Source organism: Eschscholzia californica, unplaced genomic scaffold (genome assembly GCF_041429995.1).
Source record: "Eschscholzia californica isolate CP2 unplaced genomic scaffold, dmEscCali1.0.p SCAF_3, whole genome shotgun sequence".
NCBI lineage: Eukaryota > Viridiplantae > Streptophyta > Magnoliopsida > Ranunculales > Papaveraceae > Eschscholzia > Eschscholzia californica.
In genome coordinates, this window is record NW_028238420.1 from 13,020,450 (window position 1) to 13,047,253 (window position 26,804).

At 36.3% G+C, this 26,804-nt stretch overlaps 2 protein-coding genes across 4 annotated transcripts; both read left to right on the forward strand.

The window, feature by feature from the left end:
- Positions 1 to 504: 504 nt before the first annotated feature.
- LOC147548507 (nascent polypeptide-associated complex subunit beta-like) lies at positions 505 to 2,997 on the forward strand. The gene is made up of 6 exons (XM_086668158.1): positions 505 to 639; positions 1,658 to 1,725; positions 2,051 to 2,199; positions 2,288 to 2,344; positions 2,559 to 2,597; positions 2,716 to 2,997. Exons 2-6 carry the CDS (start codon positions 1,658 to 1,660, stop codon positions 2,880 to 2,882), a joined length of 480 nt encoding a protein of 159 aa, XP_086524284.1. The 5' UTR covers positions 505 to 639; the 3' UTR covers positions 2,883 to 2,997.
- On the forward strand, positions 590 to 20,910 carry LOC147548508 (nascent polypeptide-associated complex subunit beta-like). Of its 3 annotated transcripts, none has more exons than XM_086668156.1 (6): positions 590 to 639; positions 19,451 to 19,518; positions 19,830 to 19,978; positions 20,115 to 20,171; positions 20,384 to 20,422; positions 20,536 to 20,910. In XM_086668156.1, the coding sequence occupies exons 2-6, from the start codon at positions 19,451 to 19,453 to the stop codon at positions 20,700 to 20,702; spliced, it is 480 nt and encodes a 159-aa protein (XP_086524282.1). In that variant the 5' UTR covers positions 590 to 639; the 3' UTR covers positions 20,703 to 20,910. The 3 variants fall into 3 exon arrangements, with proteins under 3 accessions (XP_086524282.1, XP_086524283.1, XP_086524281.1); XM_086668157.1 differs by lacking the exon at positions 590 to 639 and adding an exon at positions 18,270 to 18,571; XM_086668155.1 differs by lacking the exon at positions 590 to 639 and having other exon boundaries at positions 19,445 to 19,518.
- The last annotated feature ends 5,894 nt before the right edge of the window (positions 20,911 to 26,804 follow it).

Sequence of the window (26,804 nt, forward strand, 5' to 3'; positions counted from 1 at the left end):
AGATATTCATTATTTTAATATTATTATTATTGTTTAATCACATGAAATAATATGTTTATACTAACATTTCAAAAATATATTTTTCGACTTTCGTAGACATCTGTAAATATTGTGGACACTAATGGGTATTTGGTAGACATTTATTATTTTAATATTATTATTATTGTTGTTTGATCACATGATGGACTTCAAATGTCTCTTGTTTTTTGAAAGACATTTTGACTTTCAAATTTGTCCCAAATCCTTTACAAATCCATCAAACTATGAAGTCCACCAAAGTCTGGGACATATTTTGTCTACAATCGAATGCTTCGGACTTTCATAGACTCTCAAATGTCTGGATTTGAATGCCTCGGACTTTCGTGGACTCTCAAATATCTGAATTTGAATGCCTCAGACTTTCGTGGACTCTCAAATGTCTGGATTTGAATGCCTGAGACTTTCGCGGACTCTCAAATGTCTACGAAAGTCTTGCTCCACTACCCCCCTAAGGCAAGAAAAGAGGGGCATATTTGAAATTTTCAGCATTCGGCTATATATAAACATTTTACATTTCCACAACTGAGCTAAGCCTGTCTACAGTCTACTGCGGCGTGCTAAACCTAATTCCTCCGTCCTCGTTAACAAAACCCTTTGAAGGTACCTCATCTCTCTTTCTCTCGTATCTGATCTTCTATTAGGGCTTATGTTTCGGTTTCAACACATATCAGGATTGTACTTAATTTATTAGGGTTTTAAGTATTAGTTCTTTATGGTTGTTTTCTTCGTCTGAGTTTGTAAAATGATAACTATGCGTTTTTTTTCTTTTTTTACTTGTGAGGAAATAGCAAGGGAAGTTGCTATGGCATATTCAAGAATTTCCAGTGAACCCGATCGTAATTCTTTAGTTTATTGTTGACTAAATAAAAATTTATTCTGTACTCAACAAAAAAAATTATTCCAATTTAATGCTTATTATTCTTGTTAACCCGAATCATAAGTGGGAGCGTAAATTGGACCAAATACCCAACTTGGTGTTGGTATTGATTCGAAGCAGCCATGTTTTTTCCTTATGGATATGCAATCTATTAGAAGCCTTAAATGCTATATAAGAGCTTGTGCAAACCTTACATGGGGAGCCTAAACCTAAATAAATTGATGGAACTATTTTGACGAAGGTTGGTCATCTGATGCCTCTGGGCATACGTATTTGAACTGGAGAACAAAACGTGCACATTTGAAGTCATCTGCTATTTTTGAGTTGTAAGCCAACACAAAATTATTTGTTTATTAATCACTTACGACTTTATAATGTGGTAGTGAAGTAGAAAAACTATGTTTTGTTTGTGCATAATTGATGTCATTTTCCTTGCAAAAACGCCTTTTACGCATCAATGCGTACGACTCAAGGCGCCCCTTCGCCTTGTGAGTAGTTAACTGCCTTGAGTGCTGAGGCATAGAACGTATTTTAAAACATTGGAAGTGAGGAGTTTGTTTCTCTCTAGATTAAGTAACACTACAGTATCTAATCAACTAACGTATTTCAAAACATGAATGTTCAACTATGTAATCCAATGCTTAGGATGCTATACTGTGATATTTAGTATGATACATATTACGGGTACCAAGCTCTAGCTAATTTGGGTATCCTCATACTGACTTATTTTTCTCTTGTCAGATGGATAGAGAGAAACTCATGAAGATGGCAAGTGCAGTCCGCACTGGCGGAAAGGGTAGCATTAGAAGGTCTGATGATTTCATTAGATTGCTTCTTGCATTTCATTATAAAAGAACCCTTTTCTCAGTGTCATTTTGGTTTTCTTCCCCTTATAGTAAGAACGGTTATTGTTACTCTGAAAGTTAGAACACTTCTGAATGCTGAAAGACTAATCTGATTTTTGGTGTTTTTGATGAGTAGTTTAAAACCGAAGTTCTAATCTTGATTGGTTATTTTCGTAAAAGATATTCTCTGCGTAGATAGTTTGAGTATGCCCAATTACTTTAACCCATGACCACAACCAGTTAACTTGTATTAATCAGTAGTGTTCAATGTCATTTATCTCATCGACAGAAAGAAGAAGGCTGTCCACAAGACCACAACGACGGATGACAAAAGACTTCAGAGCACTCTTAAAAGAGTAGGTGTGAATGCCATTCCAGCTATTGAGGAAGTAAACATTTTCAAAGACGACGTAGTCATTCAATTTCTAAATCCAAAAGGTAAAACTTGTTAAACTACATAACCTTTTAACGTTTTCTTATTTTAATTGGAAGGGTAAGTAAGATTAACAGTTGCTTGTGTATACAGTCCAAGCCTCTATTGCTGCCAACACTTGGGTTGTTAGTGGTTCTCCTCAAACAAAAAGTAAGCTCTATAACTTTTTTTGTTATCAAAACAATAAATTGTGTCATTCTATTCAGCCGCATTTCCATTTCTCAGGAGAGTAATGACGGGTAGTTTGAAACAATCTAATAAATTTGGCTATGCATTTTGATGATGCATTAGATTGATTACTGGCTTTCTTATGTCATTTACGTTACCATGATCTTAACTAGACTTTTGTTTATTTGTGTTACAGAATTGCAAGATCTTCTACCCGATATAATCAACCAATTAGGTATTTTTATGTCTTACTCTTACCTTTTATTAAGTACTAGTGATGATAACTTACTTCAAACCGGAACATTGTTTTCCTTTAATTGATGAGATTTTGGGGGGCTTTGTTGCTGATACAGGGCCAGATAACTTGGACAACTTGAGGAAGCTAGCGGAACAGTTCCAGAAACAGGTACCAGGTGGTGCAGGTGCAGCAGCTCAAGAGGATGACGATGATGACGTCCCTGAGCTTGTAGCTGGAGAGACATTTGAAGCTGTAGCTGAGGAGGCCGCTAAAACTTCTTAGTTATTGTTGTAAGGCAATTTATTTTTCTCCCCTTTTTGACCTTAATTGTCAGCTGATTTTATGGTGGTGTTTTCACAACCATCTTTGTTAATTATATGTAGTTTTGCTTTGGATATTTTGTTTGGAGCAAGTGGTTGTGATCCTTATTTGTTTATAGCAAGTGGGTATCATCCTTGAGAGTGCGAGTGTAGTTCAATAACATCATCTGGTTTAAATAGGTTTCGCGGTGATGGTGATTTCGGTTAACCAGAGATATTTCGAACTAGAAAGGCTAAAATTGTGAAAGGGTGGAAAGGTTAGCTAGACATCGAACTGTCCAGGAAGCAGTTGGTATTTTAGCCATCTTGCCGAGGTGGAAAGCCTACACTGGCACGCACCACCCACGACGACCTGGTAGGCAGATAGGTCAGTGGGTTTTATTTTGCCAAGGTGGATAACTTTGTTTATTCAACACATCTTTAGATCTTTTCTGCTCTCTCCCTCTCTCTCTCTGACCTGTACCACCAACACCACACCCTAAAACAATGAATCTGAAGAACATTGATGCCATGATTTCCAATTTTCTTTATCAAAACTGAGTCTCTCTGACCTTATGTTCTTTTGAATCATTGGAAGTAAAATCTGAATGGAATTTGTTAGTTGATGTTAGAGATAGTCTATGGAAAGTATGCAGTTTTAGTGTTAACTTACAAAGCTGTGAGAATGAGAAGGATTTTACTTGGGTTGATGGCTATTATCGACTGAATTTTTTACTCCTTCGCTCGTGTTTGTGGAAGTTTATGCCGACGATAATCATGCCATTGAATCAAATTTTAGTTTTTTTCACTTTGATTTTAGGAACACAAATGTTGTATAAAGTAAACAAGAGTAAGAAATGCCTACAATTTGGAGTATTAGGAACAAAAAAATATAGAGATTGTAGCTACAATTCAAGAAAGATTTATCAGCAAATCAAACATATATTTTACTAGTAACCTTCTCAACATTTGCAACAGTGTTTTTTAGATCATTATGCGGATACTTTAGATGAATATGTACACGTAAGGCCCAAAGTAACAATCTTGGGACAAGTTTCCTCATTTTCTCTATTATTAGGTTACTATCTACTTTGTTTACATACTAGGTATAACCCGTTCCTCCCACACGGGATGTCAAATTGAACGCTTTATGTGTTCATTAGAGGGATTAAATTATATTCTTAGTTACATAAAGGGGAGAGTTTGATATTAAAAATTATTACATAAAGATGATAAAAGTCAAGTACAAAATTGTCTTGATATCAAAGATTTATATTAAAAATAATTACAATAAAACTTCATTATAAACAACATAAGTTGTGGTGAAGAAATATGATTGTTCAGGCAATAATATATGCACCCTCTTGCTGTTAGTACTCCTGGATAAAGCTACATATAATTGACCGTGACTGAATATTGAAAATCACAGGTCTATTCCCACATGTGTGACTGACCGGCCTTGAGACTTATTTGTTGTCATTGCTTACGCTAATTGAATAGGAAACTGACGCCTTGTGAATTGAATGTTGAACCCAGAAGAACTTGGTGTTAGAGAGATTTTAGGAATAAACACCATGTTACCATGTTTATCTCCAGTTAGGATTTTTGCTTCAATAACTCTTGTTGCACAGTTGACAACCATCAATGTAATCCCGTTACATAGTTCATCTTTAGAGGAGAGATTCCTTAGCAACATAATAGGATAATCGATTTTTAACTACAACTTGAATGGTGGTAATCCAGATGGATTAAGAGAGTTAAGAAACTCGTTTGGATAGCGAGCATTTAAAGAGTAATCGTTTTCTTCAGTTTCAGCCATCTTGTCAGCAGCCATATAAGTGATCATTTCGCCTGGAGTAATGCTTAAAGATGATATATTTATTGTTGATACATCTTCATTTCGTGCAGACAAAATGGTTCGTTGTGTAAGATAATCGATTGTAATATTTTGAATCATATTTAAGTTGCATTTGTGAGTTCTACCAGAGTACGACATTTATTTAGGTAAGAAGGTAGGTGCGCATTTTTGAGTCATTTGTCTCTACCTACATAAGAAAGTGTGACGTATATTACATAAAATAACTCTTGCATCTAAACATGTGTAAATTTATAAAAGAAATGTCAAAAGATAAAATATGAAAATCAGCTAAAGAACATGGAAAGTCTGAAACATTTGATTGTCAGCACCACCGGATTGAAGACGCATGTTTTGTGATAGAGTCAACACCTTAATGTCGATCCAAAAAAGTGATCTCATTAATTAGGCTCCTACTATTTGCTCCCAGACTCCCTTTGGTACACCAAGAAGAATTTTTTGGAAGTCACCACCAAGGACAAGAGTCAATCTACCAAAAGGCTTATTGTTGTCACAGATATCTCGAAGTGAATGACCGACAACCTCGACGCAATATTTGTGTTGCATTGGAACCTCGTCCCTTATAATCAATTCGATGCTCGAAATAAATCGGCAAGTGTTGTTTTCTTACCAATGTTGCAAATAAAATCTTCATGCACATCAAGAGGAATCCGAAAAATTGAATGGGTTGTTCTCCCTACGACCAATAGCAAAGAGGCAATACCGGATGAAGCTACAATAATAACTATATTTCCATTTTTCCGACACGTTGCTGCAATTGTATTGTATAAAAATGTTGTTCCTGTTCCAGTCCCACCGTTGAGGAAAAATAATAATCCTTCAGCGTTACTTACTGATTGAGTAATAGACTTAAAAGCGTTTGTTTGTGCACTATTGAGAAGGTCAACTTTTGCAGTCAGTTCCGTTTCATTGATTGATGCTTCTAGTTGCACGTGTTCCCATATAAATCGATTGCCTGAATTTGATTCCATTATTGATGCGATTGAGGCATAGATGGAAAATCGTCTTTTAAGAGTTTTACCGTACTCTAAGAGGATTTAGTTGAGGAGGTGTAATCTGAGATCTTCTAGTTGAGAGTTTGTTGGTTCGGTAATACCTCGTGTAGTACAAAGTTGATGTGCGAGATCATCACAAATGTTTAGGGCGAACCTATCCCATAAATAAGATGGAATTTGTGGAGTACATTCTAATAAAATGATAGAAAACAATCTCCGTAATTGGTAACCTGTGTTTATAACAACAGCTTCTTCTAAACATAATACCCATTCACCATCATCTTCTAAAAGTTCACGGGTAACACATGCAGATTTGAATGTGTCATACGTACAACCTTTCATTTACAGTACATAACGATTCAAATGACACTAGGGTTTTCACAACGATTAACAATAATAGTAAACATAATTTTCGTCTTCATTAGGATTAACAAAATACGTTCTTCCAATTGCAAAACTTTTTTTCCGTTTCATCCACAATTTAGATTGTTTTTCTCACACATAGTGATGTGGAAATTCTTGATAAGTGTATTTTCTTGCAGTTTGATCCATGCCACAACGGAAGAAAAAAGCCATTAAAATGGAAAACTATATGATGCATACCAGGTAAATGCACAACCAACCTATCAACAGATGGATATTCTTCATGCAGTAAATGACCAAATATTCTCCATGCCGCCTCCGGTGCTGCAATATATCAAGAGTCAAGATATTGTTGAATCTTATATGTTGTGCCCACAACTATTGTAGTACGCTCATCTCCTTTATAGTTATATTTGTTTATATATTTGACACATCGCATACTTGGACAAACTTCCACATTAATGTGACAATCAAATAATTTGGAGATGTGAGGATTATAAGGAACAACATCCCTATTATGAACTAAATGACCTCGAACAATGAAAGCATGACCATCATTACGATGACAATATACTGGGTATCCATCTTCCCCTATAGTTGTTTTATCCACAAACTTATCGAGGTAATTTTTTGAGCATTTTTCGTTTATCAAGCACGGTGACGTAGGACGTCGTAAACCACATGAACCGTGTATCATGCAATTTTTAACCGTCTCAAAAAGTAGGGGATCAGTATCTTGATCTGGAAATTCTACACAAATGAATTTATCTACCTCAGCATGGGTGTGAATTTTTTCTTTTTGTTGAAGGAAAATTAGAGCATGCATATGTGGCAATCCACGTTTCTGAAACTCTATTGTGTAAACATGAGTCTCAGCTTTTTCTAATAGACTGTCCTTATAAATTACACTCATTAATTTTTTTTGCGTTTAACTCAAAGACACGCACAACTAAGTCAGGTCGATCAATAGCGATTTGATTTGATAATAGTTCAGTTGTTATCTCTGGTCCTTTGGGGTTTGCGATCATTGTTAAGAAAATATCTTGATGATGGTGTTAACGTGTGATTGTCATGGAGTCTTGATAGATTTCAAACAAAGGCCTACTACTACATGTAAATGAGGATGACAAGATAAACCGAAGACGTACTTGACCAGGACGCAATCCGTCACTTGCAATATCTGTGAGACCATTATAAAGTTCGGAACGCAATTGGTTCTGATGAAGTCTAATTTAATTGAAGTGATCCTACTCGGTTGAGGCCCATGCATCCACTAAAAGCTTTTGGAATAAATTACACGCCATTAATATAGTTAAATATTCATCAGTACGCTAGAATCAAGATTTTAAGATACGGTTGTATCATACACCTCGAGGTGACGCGTACCTGAGGCGCCTCAAGGCGTAAATTTTTTTGGGTCAGAAAAAAATGCATTATTTTCAATCTTCTTCTACTTTTCTTGTTGGTTGATGGCTTGCTGCTACAAGTCAGTCTCTCTACTTCTTTAGTAATCTTTTATCTCTTCTACTTTTTGGCAAGTGTTTATCTCTTTACAATTTTTAGTCACTGACTTCTTCTACTTTTACTATTGCTAGTCTACTACTAGCCTGCTACATGTACCATCTTCCATCTTTTCCTCTACATTTACTACCGCTAGCCTGCTACATGTACCAATTCTCTGTCTAGTTTTTAATTGTTTGCTTCTTGTTCTTCTTTTACTTTTCCAATTGCATATAAAGGAATTGTTTCTCTCTGCTTCTTTGTTTTTTCTCTGTTGCGTACTTAATGAATACTTTATGGTACCAGCTGTTAACAGTTACTAATCGTTACAGTTTACAATGAATACTTTCTAGTTTTACTATTTTCAGGTTTTAATATATTTTATGGTATTTAAATACAAAAACTTGTTATGATATATTTTAACATAGTTGATGTCATTATCTTTAACAAATTTTTGTTTTCGTATTTTACGCATCGATGCGTGCACCGAGGCACCGCCTCGAGGCGTAAAATCATATTTTCAAACCTTGGCTGGAATAGACGATAGTTGTAGGACTGCGTCTAAGTTAGACGTTTTCTACTTTTTTTTTGCAGAAGTCAGCAGGGATTGAAGGGACCCTCACCCTTTTATTGAAACAAAAATTCAAATACAAGCAGTCTTTCATTATAGGAAACTACAATGAATCTAAAGAAAAGTCAACAAAGAGCTATTATAATACAAACATCTCAACAGCAAACCAAAAACTTAAGCTATTAGGCATTTCTAACAGCAAAAAACTACTCAAAGCAACATTCTAAAACAGGTTGTATCTATACAATAACACATGTAAACACTAGCAATACATGTACATCTCAATCAAGCTTTTCTTAATCTGATTTTACCAATTTTATCTTCATATTTTGTTTAGATGTAAACACTAGCAACACATGTAAACACTAGCGTTTTCAACTTATCCGGTTCAATTTTGTATCTCACTGCTTTAGCTCGAACTCCCATCCCAACTCCCAGCAAAACATAATGCAAGGAGAAATAAGCAGGGAGACAGTCTGATATTCTCATTAATTCATTATCCCCATTCAAGTGCAAGATTATATCACATGATGAAGTTACTTCGGTGCCATCTCCCGAGATTATCACGACAATTTCTTCAGTTGTAGGTAGATTATAGCGTCGTCTATTAGTTGATGCACTATAGCATAGACTAACGGGTATATCTTTGTCGGGCGCTTTCCACTGCATTAAAATTGCGTGAGCCTGGACATAAATTGGGAAGCATACATTATGATTTACTGAAGTGTCCTGGATAATTTGGAGGATTGAAATATCTAAGTCGTCGTTTCTACGGCTACGGATGTTTAGAGCTGTTGATCGATCATGTCCCAATTAATGGAGAATTTGTACGAGAGTTCACTAATTTTCATCAAGTCAATGAAGTGTTTTCAATGGGACCACTCAACTTCCATTAATCCCAAGTTAGTGACGGACTAAAGTCTCAGTGGGTGTACTTTCTGTGAATGAAGGTGTTGGTGGAGTTGATTCACTGACCGTATTAAGAAAATATACTAACAAACGTATTTCAAGCGCAGCTAGACGATTCACCTTCTTTATAAATGCTAGCTTTAATCCTTCCACGCTTACCCAAATGTGTATGCTCATTTATTGTGATGATTGCCTATTGAAGTAAATATATATGATGACAGAGACTTAAATGTTTATTATAGATATTTTAATATAACTAAAGGTATACCAATATATATGACCATGGTGGTGTGGCTTTTATATCGACAATTTGTAATTGTTATCGACACATAATATAAGTAAACAAAATTAAATGCATTGTGCATCAAGGTCAAGTACGTTATATTTATTTCTTATAAAGAATACAATAACTTCTCTTTCTTTCTTCACCCAGTATTTATATGCATAAACCTTGGTGGTAATAGTTATTATTCTTATAATAGTCTTATAATCATTATGTAGTGGATGATTTAGTATTATGACTTTTACACTACATTTTTCCCTTACTGTATAGATCTTAGACTAACATTTTTCTATGAGACAATTTATCAAATACCTATCTTCCATGTAATAAACTCTTCTAAGCTGAAATAAAGCTAAAGTAAAGTGATTTAGAGAGACACTAAACATGAATCAACTAAACATGAAATAAAACTCGCTTGTTAGAAACAAAATAGATGAATTTGAAGCTGCAAAAAAAAATAAACATGAATCAACGAAAATAGGAGATGAATCTAAGATGAAGATGAACAGTTCCAGAGAGAAAGAGAAATACCTCCAAACCAAAGCTATTAAATGCAAAGAGAAAGATATCTCTCAGTTAATGTGATTTCTCCCGTGAGTTGAGAAAGATGAGGGAAATGAGAGAGAGACAGAGACAGAGACAGAGATAGAGATATACCGGTAAGAGAGAGAGGCGTAGAGAGAAATCACATTATCTGAGTGTTCCCATTTGATTCTCCTATGAGTTGAAAGAATTAGGGAATGTAATTGATGAGTCATGAAAATGTCCCATCTGAGTCGTTTAATTTAGGCAAGTTAGTCATTTTCGAGACTTTATTATAATAAAATGGTTGATTTTCGTGATTAGGTGTTCTTTGCAGAGTTAGGTGTGAAAACGGATAAAAACGGGCGAGAGGTACACAAAGGGTATTTTGGTCATTTAGACTCAATGGTATTCTGGGAAATTAGACCACGATATGTGCATGTGTGAAAAGTAGAGTCTAAGACGAATCCGTAGGAGAAAACATAAGTCAATTCAGAGTCCGGACGAGGGAATTATGTGAAGTCAAAGTCAGATCAATAATTTGGACGCATTCGGTCAACACTCGGGACTTTACCGGGGTAGATTCTGACGCGGGGTATACCGAGGACACATGGCTCTACTCGGAGGCTGTCGCATCTAAGTTTTGTGTCTCTGATGAACATCGAAATGGGGCCTAAAGAAGAAGATCCAGTATATACCGTTGCCTCTTAGTTTCGTAGTCCCGCACCCACCTTTTAATCTTGTCTGTTGGCTTCCTCGTTTCTTTCATCTGACGGTTGTCGTTGATGCCACGCCAGGTTTACCAGCAACCGACACATGGTAGGCAATCAAGACTCAACATAACGCGGAGCAGCGTAGTTCAGTAGTCTTGGACACGCGAGCATCACATCTGTCGTCCTCTCCCGCGCTTCTCAGATCAACGACATCGGTTGGGACACTCACATCAAATCTGTGTGACCGCGAAGCATGCTAGCGGCGTGAATGCATACCCTAACGGCCAAATTTTCCAGCCATCTTTCCAGCCGACACATGTCCCTCTTTTGTTGTACAACCCCTAGCCGACGGTGTCACTTGATTAGTTTAGGGTTTTTTCACATTTTAACCCTAAAATTCCAAAAGTAGCCCTTACGTCCTCTCTTTTCTACCATTAAACCTTAACTATACATAAAGACCTTAAAGAGACCACCACTCTCTCTCTCTCCCCTTCCTATTATAGTAGTAAAATCCTAAAGTCATCTTATTCTACCATCTTAGCCACCTTCCTCTCTTCCTCTCAATTTCTTTCTTTTCTCATTTCTAGATCTAAATTCTAACTCTATCCCATTTTGTTCTCCCATTTCTTTTCTACAACCAATTCCATTCTAATTTCTTTTCTAAACCTCTCAACTTTCACCTATTCTCAAAGTGCTATTAATTGGATTTGGAGCATAATTTGGATCATACTTGGAAACCATTTGGAGCAAGGAATTAGGTGATTTTTTTTTGTCTCATTTATTTCCATATATTTTGTTTTATCAATGTATATGTCTCTAAATTTAATGAGTAACCAATCTTGTATCTAGGGTTGATGGGCCTAGAAAGTTTCCTTAAAAGGTTTACACCCGCAAGTGCACGGGTGTTAAGTAGTAATTTCCTGATAGGACCGGGGTCGATCCGCAGAGACTAAGTCAATCTATTCTAAATCCTATAACTAATAAGGTTTTCTTTGAAATTGAGTTTTGTGATGAGACGATAAAAAATAACAAACTTGATTAAAACAACGAAAATATAATTTATGAAGAAACTTATTAAGAGAAAACCTAGGGTTTCGGAATCCACCTTAATACGTACAAGTTATGACCTAATAACTCAAGAATCGGTAACTACTCGTGCCGATCTCGAAAGATCGTCTTTATGAAAACTAGATAATCGATTTGTAGTTTAATTCTAACGTATTGACACAAAGAAACTAATCTAACTATTAGATATCAAACCCTAAGCACGAGACATTAAAGACAATAAGTCTAAATATGAAACATAAAAATGTAAGAATAACTAATGAAAGAGATTTCGTGAATCGAACGCTAAGAATTTAAACTTTGTAACATTAAAACTCATCAAAGATATTTTGTTAAAAAGGCCATTTGCTCATACATAACTAAAGCTTCATCTTAACCCTAGATTAGGTGTTTAGCTACTCATGATAAACAGATAAATAACTAATAAGTATGAAAGAGAAAGAGAGAACATAAAAGAATAACCACAATTTTCTCACTGATTTTCTAGCTGGCAGCCAAACACTCCCCTAGAGAAAATAATTTTCCAGCAACAAGCGAAAATTATTTTCCAGCAGAACTTCTTCACCAAACGCGGTCTTCTTCTCCAACAAACTTTCTCTCTATTTTTACTGTTTCTTGTTTCAATCAGAAACAACTAACACCACCAAATGGAAGATGATGAAGATTTTATTAGATAAATAATTAGAAAACAATCTTCTCTCTCTATAGATCAATCTCTATTTCTCTCTTAATTTCTGTGTTTCTCACTTTCTCTCACTACAAAAATATCTCTCGCTCTCTCTCTATTCCTTACTTTCTCTCACAAAAAGAAAAGAAACTAGAGGAAGAAGAAGATGTAGATGATAGCGATGTTCCCTGTTTTAGTTTCAGTCCGAGATGATCCTCCAAATGATAACTCTCTCTGTTTTCTTTATACACCAACCGAACTAGCATCTCTGAATCTTTCCATCTTCACAAATCTTCCTATTTCCATACTCAGCATCCTCTCTCTCTACATCAAACAATCTCCAGCCATTTCCTTCCTTCTGAGGCTACTTTCGAATCTTACTTTCCCTCTCTAGGATGTCGAAATCATCTTGCTCAATATCTAGCTTTCTTGTTCAATCTCTTGCCATATCAAGAGAAAACTCAATTGTCTCTCTCCAAAATATAACTTTAATCTCCCTTCTTTCCATTTCTATAACAGAGGACAAAATCTGTCGAATATTTTCCTTTAATCACACTCGGTTCCTCTCCTTCTTTCTGAAAATCTCTTGTCTTCGACTCAATAACAAGATAAGAAAAGAGGTTTCCTTCTTTGCAACAATTCTCACGATTTCTCTCTATTTCTAACGATTGTTCTAACTTTTAATAGATAAAAACGAGAGAGAGAAGAAGAGTAGGAATGAATATTGGTTTCCAATCTTAATTGTTAAGTGAGAACATTATGGTGCATCACGAGACAGATTAAGAGATGGTGGCGCGTCTTTCAGATGAAGCCATGCTCGCGGAAAGATTTCTGACCGTTAAAGAATTGAGTATCGAATGAACCTTGGAGTTCCTGGATTCAACGTACCTTCTCTTCGAGGTGATTTGGTGCCCTTTGTAGACTGCTTTGGACCGACTGTTGACAGACGGTGTGGATGAAGTGGTTTAGATCTACCTTTCGGGATTTAGATTACTCTTCAGAAGTTAGGAGATTTAGGGTTCCCTTTTTGAGTTTATCTCGTATCTTGGATATTTTGAAGTTTCATTTTTTTTAGGATCTTTGCTTGACATCCTGCCGAGTTGATAGGTCTTTAGGAGACGTTTCCTCCTTTGAGACTCTTAAAGCCCAAGTTACTTAAATACTTAAGATCTTGGTCAACTGAGATCTTTGCGAAGATTCAGGATTGAGTTGGTAAGCGTGTGGTGCACTTATACCCTCTCATGTTCAGGGCTTGAGGCATCAGACTTGCTTACGAGGGCCCCTTGTACTACTTGCCAATCCCAGAGTAGACCTGGTTGTATTTGAGGCGGGGCAGGGTTGAAGCTCCTAAGTCGATCTTGCTGACCTCCCGATTATGAGCTTAGGTGACAAACCTCTTTAGGCTCAACGTTCATGTTGCCTTGAGACGACTTGACCTGTTGGGCTTTTTTATGATAGTCTACTGATGACTATTTTTTGTATCATCAATGACCTTTATTTTCTGAATTATCTCAAATAATGATTGTTAATGCTTATTTAGTTCACAATGTTTTCATTATCTATATAGTGTGGGAGGAAAACATCTTTTAGAGTATAGACTCATCTTCAACAACTAAGATTACAACTCCCAAACTAATCTCCAAGGGTTGAGATCATACCTCCAAAACTTATCTTCAATGACTAAGAGTAGAATTCGCAAACTTAACTCTAAGAATTGAGATTATAGAATTGTTTGTTTCCACTAGAAACGACACCCACGTATATTCATTTTTTTTTGGGGAAATTAACTACGATTTACGTAGTCATTACAATGACATTGATACATCAAAGATGTGATAAGCACGATAATCGCCTAATTCGAACTCTAACAAGAACTGGTCTATAGCTTAACTAAACTGGTTTTGGAGTTTATGTCAACATTTTCCACTACTTGGAATGTCAAATGTTAGACCCAGTATTTTTTTATTTGAATTTGTCAGCGGGTTGAAGGGACCCTACCCTTTACAAAGAGGAACTATAAAAGAATAAACCAAACTGATGATAATGAACTTCAAACTCAACAAAGGAAAGAAACAACAAAACCAAAAAAAACTCTAAACAACCTCAAAATTCACTTAATCCTAACTCTTATTGTTCCCTGCTTATCTTCCTTCACAATCTTCTCTAGTTCAAGCGGCAATGTGTTCGGTTCTACTTCTACATATCCCGAATCCGGTTTCATTTTCGATAGATGGTCTGCTGGGTTTATTTCGCGATACACATGGGTGATGGAGCAATCCTCCATGGTGCGCCACATAGCCCTGATCTCACGTACCAATCGTTCAATCTGCCATGGTGGAAGGCTTTCGGTATTTGTTAAAATCTGAACAACCAATGAGGAGTCGGTGGCGATCTTAACACGTCCAATTCCAAATTTATTTGCAAGTAGTAATCCCATCCGGATACCTTGCTGATGGGCCTAAAAGGTTACCCTAAATAGGTCTACACCCGCAAGTGCACGGGTGTCAAGTTGTAATTTTTCCGGTAAGACCGGTTCGTTCCTCAGAGACTAGTTAAACCTAGTCTAAAACTTAGAAATAGTACGGTTTTGGTTTTGATTTTGTTTTTATGATTTTAGTGATAAAATACTAAAGTACTAAAACAAATAAAATAAATGAACTCAAATTGGGGAGAAGTCTAGGATTTTAGAATCTGTTTTAACAAATATTAGTGATGAACTAAACATGCTTATCTTTTCTTATCACTCAAGTTTTGGTAACCGATCATACCAAACCTCGGAAAATAGTCGAATTGAAACCAAATAACGCTAAAGTCTAAATTCAAAGTATCGAAATATTAAAGTTGCAACTACTAACTATCAATCTATAAGCATGATTCATTAAAGAATTTAATCTAAACATGAACCATCAAATCAAAAGCATCGTTAGTGAAGCAATCTTCGTATATCAACACCTAGAATTTAATATTACTACGATTAAAGAACATTAAGATAATAGACATGAACGGAACATCAACATCATACGTTAAAACTTCATTAAAAATCCTAGATTGAGATATTTAGGTACTCATAGTTATCAAATTCATTACAAAGAGTTTTAACATAAGAATCAAGAGTAGAAGACAAAAGAGATATCACCCAATATTAAGCTTCCATGATAATGGTGATGAACATTGATGTAGATGAAGAAGGTCGATTAATGTTGATGAGAGTCCCTCTCACAAGGACAAAAAGAAAACTCAAAGAACCATTTTCTTTAATCTCTCTCTCACAAAAAGATTTAAGAAGTTTTGTTCTCTCTATCTCTCTTCTCACCAAAATAAATTCTTTTAACAAAGAAGAGAAAAAAAGAAAATATATAGAAATTTGTCTCCCTTTACAATTCTCTCTCTGTACTCTGTTTTCTCTCTTTCTCACTCTAAAAGTAGTTTCTCTAACAAAATCTCTCTCTCTTGTCTATATTGTTTTTACTTTCTCTCACAAAAAGAAATACAAAGAAAAGAAAGATAAGAAGATGATGATGCTCTGGTTCTCCCTCTATTGAATGTATTCTGTTTTAGCTTAAGGGAGGATCTCCCCAAAGATGAGATAATCCTTCTCTCCTGTTCTCTGGTCTTTATATAGCTGAAAGAAGCAGCTCTAATTTCTCTCTAAATGTTTCTGTATTCAGAGAAATCCCATCAATCTCCCGAATCTCCTTTGATCTCTCTCTGTCTAGAAAATATCCATTGAATCCTCCAAATTTCCTGAGCTATATGAGAAGAAATTTTTATCTTCAACCAATCCAATCCATTTATCAGTAAGAAATCTCTCTCAAATCAGTCATCGGATCAATTCCTATCTACTGTTTACTATTTTATCTCTAAATATATCCATCAGAGAAGTTAATCTTTCCATCTATGATTTTATCTCCAGCTAACATCCCATGATTCTCTTCTTAAGCCGAGAATATGAAGAAAAATATCCTCCATTATTCTCCTTTCCATCCTTCCAAACATACTCAGCTTTGTTCTTTCTTTAATGGGTAGGAGTGGGTTTTCTCATTTTTTAGAAAGAAGAAAGCTAATAGGTAAGTGGGAATTTTAAATAAGAGAGAAATGGGTAGTAACTACCATATTCATTGGCTGTCAAAGTGAGGCTGATATGCTATGTCATGGACTAGCAGAAGAAGATAAAACCAACTTTAGGGATGGTGCCACGTGTTTATAAATGACCACATCCGTTTGATTAATGCGGGTCCACTGAAACATGGGCATGCAAAGTACCTGATCCTAATTCTTGAGAATCCTTTCTTTGTATGAAGGTACCAATCACGTGCAATTAGCTGGAAATAGGGAGGCTACGGTGTTTCACGGACCAACGAAACAAATTGCAATGGCCGTCGGATGGTATATCTGAGGACGTGTTGCAACACCCTCAACGGATCTGGAAAAGGAGTACCGAACTTTCGTGGCTGCATGTACCAGATCGGTATTCATTTGAAGTCCCGAATATGTACCGAAATTTCAAATTGCCTTTCCGGATTTGTGCCACGTGTGACAAAGTCTGATTTAGTCAACTGACTTTGACCAAACTTTGACTTGGACTATCTCCCTGATCCGGACTCCGATTTCACTTCTGTTTTCACCCACGAGTTCGTCTTAAACTCTAGTTTTTATCCCAGTATCAATTTTTGCCAAAATTTCCAGAGCACCAATACCACCAAATGAACGAAATGCCCCTAATATGTCTTTCGTCCGATTTTAGCCACTTTTCGCGCATAATTCCTTAGAAGATACCTGGACAAGAGAAACAAACAAAATCATCAGAGTAACAGCTCGTACTGAACTAACTAACCCGAGTTAAGAGATTCAGATGGGACATTTTCATGTCTCATCACTTGCATTTCATGGGTTATCACTGAAACTTTTGGTGTTTGTACCGCCGCTGCAACAATGACGTCCCCTTGATTATTTCTCAATGTCGCACCATAACCACATGATTGCCCGTCAAAAGCCCCGTCTGTGTTAATAAGAATTTGGTCTGAAGATGGTCCAGCCCATTTACATGTTATTGCTGCCTTGACCAAAAGTGGAATTGCCAAGTTCCATTTGTCAAGAATTTGTTGGGCCCCATCAAGCCCACTCGGTTTATTCCTCCAACCAACCACCTTTATCTTGATGTCACTCACAACATCCATGAAGAGTAGTTGCTGAGTCTTTTCCTCCATTCGAAAGATCTGATTATTTCGTTCTTTCCAAATATAATAGAAATAGCCATTAAAAACTAAACTTCCAATTCTGCCCAGAGCTGTATTGCCGTGAAAAGTGGCTACACTCCACTCAATTCCATCAGACCACTGGGCGGTGTGATTCCTGGTTACACCCAATAAATCAAGTAGTTTCGACCAGATTTGAAGTGAAAACGGACATTGAAAGAAAAGATGTCCATTTGTCTCCGTTGTGCCTCGACAAAATGGACATACATTATCCACTTCGAGACCCCGAGCACGCAATTTTGTTTTTGTTTTTAGGCCTCGTTTCAAGGCAACCCAAGTGATGAAAGAATGTCTCGGGATTCCTTCCTGACACCTGACCAATTTAGACCAATTAACCTAGTCCCTTTTCCTCCGTATATCGTGATATGTATCCCTCACAGTATATTGTCCCGAACTTGTAACTTTCCAGACAACCGTGTCTTTCTCCAATCCACCTATCTCGACTTCACTTAAGGAGTTAAAGACCTCAACAAAATTCAGCTGAAGCTGATGAAGATAACCCACCGTCCATTCGTTAAGAAGTCTGAAACTAAGGCGTCCTCCCTTACGTTTGTATCAAACCGTCTATTAGAAATAAGGTAATCTGCTAATGGACCCATTGGATGCCAAACGTCCCTCAAAAATTAGGTGTTAGAGCCATCATGGATCAGCTACTATACCAAATCTCTAGCCAACTTCCTACAACCGAGTATCCTTCTCCAACACCACGAACAACTCTTCGGAATCTCCTTAGTCCAAAAAAAAATCTCCAACCGATGATATTCGTTCATGTGGTGTATACACTTCCGAGGGAGTGAATGTCACAAAAGAAATGTTAGATAAGAGGGGTATATTTGAAATTTGCAGACTTAGGCTATATATATACTTTTTCATTTTCGCAACGAAGCTAGGTCTCTCTACTTTCGGCGTGCTAAACCTAATTCCCCCGTCCTCGTCAACAAAACCCTCTGAAGGTACCTAATCTCTCTTTCTCTCTGAGTTCTTTTAGTGTTTCAAATGTGTTATCTGATCTTCTATTAGGGCTTATGTTTCGGTTACAACACATATCATGATTGTACTTAATTTATTAGGGTTTTAAGTATTAGTTCTTTGTGGTTGTTTTCTTCGTCTGTAGTTTGGAGGATATCTGATGCATTAATGTCTCAATTTCCTTCGCGAAGTAGATAAATCAACTATACTGTTAGAAAAAATAACGATTTTTATCTAAGAAACAACGATTTTTGGGTCAATTTTTTCCCAAAATGAAATCCAGACAAGAATTTGTAAAGAAATTTCAATGGCATATTCAAGATTTCCCAGTGAATTAGATTCCCATTCTTTACTTTATTGTTGACTAGATAAAATTTATTCAGGTACATGCCTATTATTCCTGTTAACCCTAATCCTTAGAATCAATATTTCGGACCAAAAAAGCATTACTAAATCATAAGTGGAATAAGAAATTAGGCCAAAAACCCAACTTCGTGTTGGTTTCAGTTCCATTTTTGAGATCCTCATGCAGATTTGTGCCAACTATGCAATAAATTAACCCTACATGCTATGTAAGAGCTTGTGCAAACCTTGCATAGTTGATTTTAGTACTGGAGCACAATCGAACTCACACCTGATATATTCTCTTATGAGTTCCAGTTCCAAGGAACTTCTATAGTTGAAGTGACCAGTTAGTTTCGTCTTTAGATTAAGTAACACAATAGTGTCCGATCAACTAACTTGTATATTAAATGCTTAGGATGCTATGCTGGTATTTAGTATGATACGAATTATGGATACCAAGATCTAGCAGCTGAATTGGGTATCCTCCTATTAACTTCTTTCTCTCTTGTCCTATGTAGATGGATAGAGAGAAGCTCATGAAGATGGCTAGTGCAGTCCGCACTGGTGGCAAGGGTAGCATTAGAAGGTGTGTTGATTTCATTAGATTGTTTCATTTATTACATTATATAATAACCCTTTTCTCAGTGTCATTTTGATTTTCTTTCCCCTTTTACTTGAAGAACGGTTATGGTTATCTCAGTGTCTGAAAGTGTGAACAATTCTGAATGCTAAAAGACTAATAGTTTTCTGATTTTTGGTGTTTTTGATGAGTATTTTAAACCAAGGTTCCATTCTTGATTACGTATTTCCCTAAAAGATGGTCTTTGCATAAATAGTTTGAATATGCCCTAATTTTCTTGCCTTAACCGAAGACCATTTAATTTGTCTCATCGACAGAAAGAAGAAGGCTGTCCACAAGACCACAACGACGGATGACAAAAAGCTTCAGAGCACTCTTAAAAGAGTAGGTGTAAATGCCATTCCAGCTATTGAGGAAGTAAACATTTTCAAAGACGACGTAGTCATTCAATTTCTAAATCCAAAAGGTAAAACTAGTTAAACCACGTAACGTTTTTACGTTTTCTTATTTTAATTGGAAGGGTGAGTAAGAACAATAGTTGCGTGTGGATTTTGTGTGCAATTAGTGACTAATACAGGAATACTTTTGTATATCTCTTTCAGTCCAAGCTTCTATTGCGGCCAACACTTGGGTTGTTAGTGGTTCTCCTCAAACAAAAAGTAAGCTCTATAACTTTCTTCGTTATCAAAATAATAAATTGTGTCATTCTATTCAGCCTCGTTTCCATTTCTAAGGAGAGTAAGTGACGGGTTATTTGAACCAATTAATATATTTGGCTATGCATTCTGATGATGTATTAGTTGATTACTGCCTTTTTTATGTCATTTATATTATTGTGATCTTAACTAAACTTTGTTTATTTATGTTACAGAATTGCAAGATCTTCTACCCGATATAATCAACCAATTAGGTATGTCCATGTCTTGCCATTTCTTAAGCACTATTGGTCATAACTTGCTTCAAACGAGAACATTGTTTTCCTTCAATTGATGAAATTTGGGATTTTTTTGGTTGTTTATACAGGGCCAGATAACTTGGACAACTTGAGGAAGCTAGCAGAACAGTTCCAGAAACAGGTACCAGGTGGTGCAGGTGCAGCAGCTCAAGAGGATGACGATGATGATGTCCCTGAGCTTGTAGCTGGAGAGACATTCGAAGCTGTAGCTGAGGAGGCGGCTAAAACTTCTTAGTTGTTGTTGTAAGGAAATTTATTATTTCACCCCTTTTTGACCTCAACTGTCAGCTGATTTTATGGTGTTGTTTTCACCACCATCTTTGTTAATTAAATGTAGTTTTGCTTTGGATATTTTGTTTGGAGCAATATTTGTTTGGAGCAAGTGGGTATCATCCTTTAAAGTGAGAATGTGAAGTTTAATAACATTCTCTGGTTTAAAGAAATTTTACGGTGATTTCTGTTGACAATAGATTTTTCGTATCGGAAAGGCTAAAATTACGAAAGAATTGGTTTTCTACACAACTAAGGGTCCAGGAAGCGGGTTGGTATTTAGCCATCTTGCCAAGGTGGACAGCCTTCACTGGGCGCACCACACATGACCTAATACGCAGATGGGTCAGTCGGCTTTATTCTGCCCATGTTTACTATAACCGTGTAAGAGCATCTCTAGTGGGACACCCAAGAAAAACTCCAAAAATCCCGACAAAAAATTGTGCTGCTTTGGATTTGTGTTCCCTTTTGAGGCAACGGGAATGAATTGCATATGAGCAGACAGTGAAATAGAAAATGAAAGTCAAATACAATCTCCAAAAGATGAAGGGGAAGAAGTAATGTGCACAGTTTAAGATTCGAACTGAGGCTGCTAAACTCACCTTTTCCCCTAGGATGAGACGAGACATGAGAGACAATAAGATAGGGTGAGGTACTTGTGCTTGATTTCGAAAACTAATCTTGAGTCAAGAGGTCAGTAAGCTTTCCTGTTAATGGCAAGTGTGAAGTAGATGAGGATCATTGTGCCCATGCTGGACCTGTACAACCAACAATGAATGGTAATAAAATCGATATCATATTCTTTATGAAAACTTAAATCTCTCTCATCTTATGGTTCTTTTGAATCATTGGAAGTAAAATCTGAATGGAAGTGGTTAGTTGATGTTAGAGTTAGGCTATCGAATATATGCAGGTTTAGTGTAAACTTACAATGCTGCGAAGATGAGAACGATCTTCCTTGGGTTGATGGCTATTAGCGGATTGAATCTTTTACTCCTTCCTGTGTTTGTGTAAGTTACTAGGGCCGACGAGGATCTGTTAGTAATTAATGGCTCAGATTGGGAATTTACTACAAGATAAGGGGTGGGCGCAGTTAGATCCCATTAGTTGAAATATTTTGTTCACTTCGATTCTAAGAACATAATTGTTGTATAAAGTAAACAAAAGTAAGAAAATCCTACAATTTGGAGTATTTGGGGTTTGTCCAAAATTCGAAGAGTATTAGGAACAAAATATAGAGATTGTAGCTACAATTCAAGAAAGATTTATCAGCAAAAGACACATACCTTTTACTAGTATCTTTCTGGATGCTACATCAACATCTTCATGGTCTTCGCCAAACATTCTCTCCATTTGACAAAGCCTTTTCGAACAAGCACCCTCTACAAAACACAATGCAAGCTCATGTATCGTTTCAAGTTAGAGATCACTATGAGATGAATAGAGTTTTAAGAAAATGTACCTACTGTCTTTTTTGGACTTCCAATATCTGAGGTTTGTAACAAGTTCTCAATATCCAAAGTTATACTATCCATAATTGTTCTTTGATCATCTGAAATTTTTTGCTTCAAATTCATGATTCTCAGAACTTTCTAACTAGTTGGGTATTAATCTCTCAATGTGGGTTCATCCCAATATCCTTGAAAGTTTAAAAAGTGTCCAAAATAGATACTTATTTTGACCATACTTAGGTTTACAAGATATTTAGAGCGTCCCAAGAAAGAGAAGTAATGATAGTTTAATTAAAACTTAAGCAGAGATCCATAATAGATTAAACAACTTGTTTGGACCGTATTTAATAAATGGATTAGTGAAGTTAGTGTTGTGTTCAGTGGCGGACCAAAAAAAAAAGGACACTTTTAGTTAAGTAGTAAATCTTCTAGAAATCTTGATGTGACGTCAAAACGACTGATTTCTATGTACATTACTGTTATATTCTAAGCCAATTCAACTGCTATTAACTTACGAGTTAGTTGTGTAGACTGTAACCAATATAAATAAGTAGTCTTATATACATTCGAATTATATGAGAAGTTAAGGGAGTTCAAACTTAGTTTAGAAAAATAGTCACAAAATAACGCCACACACATACACACCCATGTATATGTATAAGAAAATGAAATAAAAATGAGGCATAAGAAAAATCTGAGTTGAAGAAGATGGATTTTAGAGAGAGAAAATGGTGGCGGGAATTTGAGTTGAAGATTAGAGAGAGATAAATCTGAGTGGAAGAACGTGATGAAGGGCAAAGCTCCTTCGTCTTCCACGAGGGGAAGAGCCGAAGGGGCTTTCCCCTTCGTTTGCCCTGCTGAATCTATGACGAAGAGGAAACCCCTTGGTCTCTTCCATTGGCGAAGGGGTTTCCTCTTCAACTTTTTCAACTCGAAAAAATCTGAGTTGAAGAAGATAGTTTTTAAAGAGACAAAAAGAGGGAAAACAAGAAGAACAAGAAAAATAAGAAGAAGAAGAAGAAGAAGAAAGGTAGGGAGAGAAAGTAGAAAGATGAAGATGAAAATGGTGGTTGGAATTTGTGGGGTTGAGGTGAGGGAAACATGAAGATTAAGGGGCAAAGGCCAGTTAGTAAATTTTTGGGCCAAAAAATTATTGTCCTCTAAGTCAATCTTGGTTGACTAAATCCCTTATATCTTAGAGATTTTTTTTGTGCTCCAAAACCCCCCACCTTATATTATTAGTACATATGAGGCATCATATACTCGTATAATTCATTAATATGTATATATGTATAAGTACTTACGATTACAAGGGAAGCAAAGGATCGAGTGATGCAAGCATGACACACTAACAAATCATTCTCCATATCGGACTTCCTTAACGACAATTTCTTGGTAAAATTTCATTCGCTTGGAGATCTGTATCGAATTCTTGAAGTAATGTTATGGGAAATCAGATAGGATCTGGTCATTACAGAAATATGCATCCCAAACGAACCACCACAGGAGTTTGACCTCTCAAGATGTCAGTTTTGGGTTTAATTTTACAATCTTTCGGTGAATTTCATTGCAATTCTGATTATAACATCAGGAAATTGGGCCGGAGGCCCAATTTCTAGTATTTTTTTGTTAAAAAGACAACCCATCTTTTTAACTAGCTAGGCCCCAAGTAAGTTATAAAAATAGGCTTGAAGGACATTTTTAAAGGCACCAACTTTTTAAGAGTAAAAAATACCCTTCATTCAATTAGAAATACCTAGTAATAATCTAACTAATAAATCAAAAATTTGAGTTTTTCTCATGACCGAACCGAGTTGGATTGTCGACGCCGATTAGAATTTCTGGGGTTTGAATCGATTTTGGCTATAAGATAGGTTGATGTTTTTAGGTTTTGGTGATTTAATCTATTTGCTTGTTGTTTGAAGATGCTTTTAAGGGGTTTGATTTAGTTTTTGGTTCTAAATTCTAGAGAGAGAAAGTTTTATATACTTTCAATGGAAGGAGAAATTGATAGTGTTTCAAGGTATAATTCAACTTCTTCATTGCTTTATTTTCATTGAGTTATGAATGATGGATGACAATTTGTTAGTTTTGATGTTTATGTTCAAACTTATTTGTTGGATTTATATGGAAGTTGTGAAAGTATAGTTGATGCAAGCAATGTGTTTGATAAAATGCTTGAAAGAGATGTTGTTGCTTGGAATGCAACGTTAGTTGGTTATACAAGACTTAGATTGGTTGAAATAGCTATAAAGTTGTTAGATGACATGCCTATGAGAAATATTTTTTCTTGGACAATCATAATTGGTATTTATGTTCAAATTGAGAATTTCATGAAAGCTTTGGAAGTTTTTCGAAGAAATGTAAAATGATGGTGCTAGAGCTTATAAAATGACTATTATGAATTTGTAGGGGTTTTAGCTAGTTTTTCGATACAACATTCTATTAGACAAAATATAATAATTTGTAACCAATTTCATGTTAAATTAATTCAAAAACTAATTTGCAAACCATTTGCATGGCACTGCAAGGTGTTTGCAAGGCTCTGCAAGGTATTTGCAAGGCTCTGCAAGGTATTTGCAAAGCTTTGCAAGGCTCTGCAAGGTGTTTGCAAGGCTCTGCAAGGTGTTCGCAAGGTTGTGTAAGGTATTTGCAAAAGTCATGCAAGGTGTTCGCAAGGCTCTGCAAAGTTTTTGCAAGGCTCTGCAAGGTGTTCGCAAGGCTTTGCAATTTGTTTGCAAGGCTATCCAAGGTGTTTGCAAAAACCATGTAAGGTGTTTGCAAGGCTCTGCAAGGTGTTTGCAAGGCAGTGCAAGGTGTTTGCAAGGCAGTGCAAAGTGTTTGCAAGGTATTTTCTTAGACTAGGGTTAGGTTGGTCATTTTACTGAAATTGAAAATTACATAATTGCCATCAGGGAGGTGAAGCCTAAAATACTTTGATGAATCCTTTTTAACCAAAGTCATAATTTCTTAGGGAGTTTTGGCCAAATTCCCCTTATAACATCCTTGGCGGATTCAATTGTCAAGGCACTACCTATTAGTTCTGAAGAAGCTTCTTCATGTGCTGGATTCGGTCGAGCAAAAACGGAAAGTAATATCACCGAACAACTTCCATCAACCATAAACCTCACAATGGATTCCAAAACTATGATCAAATTTAATCTCAAATTCGAAAACCTTCCCAATTTTTTTTTTATTTTTGCGGCATTATAGGCCACGTGCAAAAATTTGTAGCAAGAGACTTTTGATACTAGAGTTACTTCGAGACAATCTACCAAAGCGTGCTACTTAAGCCATCAATCGGGCCCTCGAGCTCACATATTCAGAAAGTTTCAAAGATATAAACAAAAATCGACCATTTTCTTCCTCTTGGTATGGACCAAAACCACCATCTCCTAGCTCGCCGGAAACTACAGTACCGACGACCACCCTTCTCTGTTCTCCTTAATAATACACGCAAGCAGTTACTGTCCAACAACAAAGCGGTTGTCAAATCGTCTACCGATCCACCGATCACAAATCGCCACTGGATTTAGATATTAAATGTTGAACAATTCCAAACTTCTGAGAAGTTCAAACTCTAGGTGACACATCACCCATCACTTGGTCAAACCGTTTCATCCCATAACCAACCCTTCCACATTTCAAAACCCAAGTCAAATATCACCCAACTGTTCCCCTCAAATTTCTTCAGTCGATCTCTTTTCCTATGTCATCTCCTCTAAAAGCCCACCATACCTCTTTTACCAAATCAACCCCCACATCAACCCAATCTCGAGTCTCTCACCTCAATACCAATTATCACATAGTACCCAATCCACACATCTCGTATACCTAACCACCCATCATTTCATCCTCTCCCCCACTCTATCATCAGAACCATCCACGATTGGCTTCCCCTGCCACGGGCCACCAGTTGTAGCCCAAAGAAGATTATTTTGGGAATTATTTTCTGATATTATTTCGGCTTCTTGCAATCCTTATTGTCGTTTAGGTAATCTAAATATTTTATTGAACCGTAATGACAAAGTAAGGGGTTCGCTCTGAATACCACTTATCGATTTGGTTAAGTCGCTTATGAATAATAACAGATTACTTGGTTTAGGATATATTGGGCCAACATGCACATGCTCGAACCAAAAATCGACTAGAAATCACAGCCGAAAAAGGTTTGATAAAGCAATGGCTACTATTGTTTGGTGTACTGTTTTTCTGTGTACATGCATTTATCGTCTAACACGGCATAATAGTGACCACAATCCTATTGTTTTCGATACTGAGCAATCTCAGCCTAAATCTAAACCTGTTTTTCGTTATGAATACCAATGGTCTTCTTATCACTAATTCATGGATAAGGCAACTGAATCATGGACTTCTAACACATGAAATTTTTTCATCCAAATTGGATATATAAGGTCAGAGTTTGGAGTAGTGGAGCAAAGCCAATATTGAAAAATATTCGAAAACATTTGATGTGCCTGAAAAAGAGGTTACTACAGGCACAATCTCGCCCACTAACGACATCTTATACTAATCTCGATCTTCAACTTCAACAAGATATACAAGGGTTATAAAAAATGAATGTTTAATATATTTGGAACAATGGACAAAGCAAC

Coding starts and splice junctions, on each gene's coding strand:
- LOC147548507 (XM_086668158.1), top strand. CDS start 1,658: ATGGATAGAGAGAAACTCATGAAGATGGCAAGTGCAGTCCGCACTGGC. Junction 1,726..2,050: donor GGAAAGGGTAGCATTAGAAG/GTCTGATGATTT, acceptor TCTCATCGACAG/AAAGAAGAAGGCTGTCCACA. Junction 2,345..2,558: donor TGGTTCTCCTCAAACAAAAA/GTAAGCTCTATA, acceptor TTTGTGTTACAG/AATTGCAAGATCTTCTACCC.
- LOC147548508 (XM_086668156.1), top strand. CDS start 19,451: ATGGATAGAGAGAAGCTCATGAAGATGGCTAGTGCAGTCCGCACTGGT. Junction 19,519..19,829: donor GGCAAGGGTAGCATTAGAAG/GTGTGTTGATTT, acceptor TCTCATCGACAG/AAAGAAGAAGGCTGTCCACA. Junction 19,979..20,114: donor TCAATTTCTAAATCCAAAAG/GTAAAACTAGTT, acceptor TATCTCTTTCAG/TCCAAGCTTCTATTGCGGCC.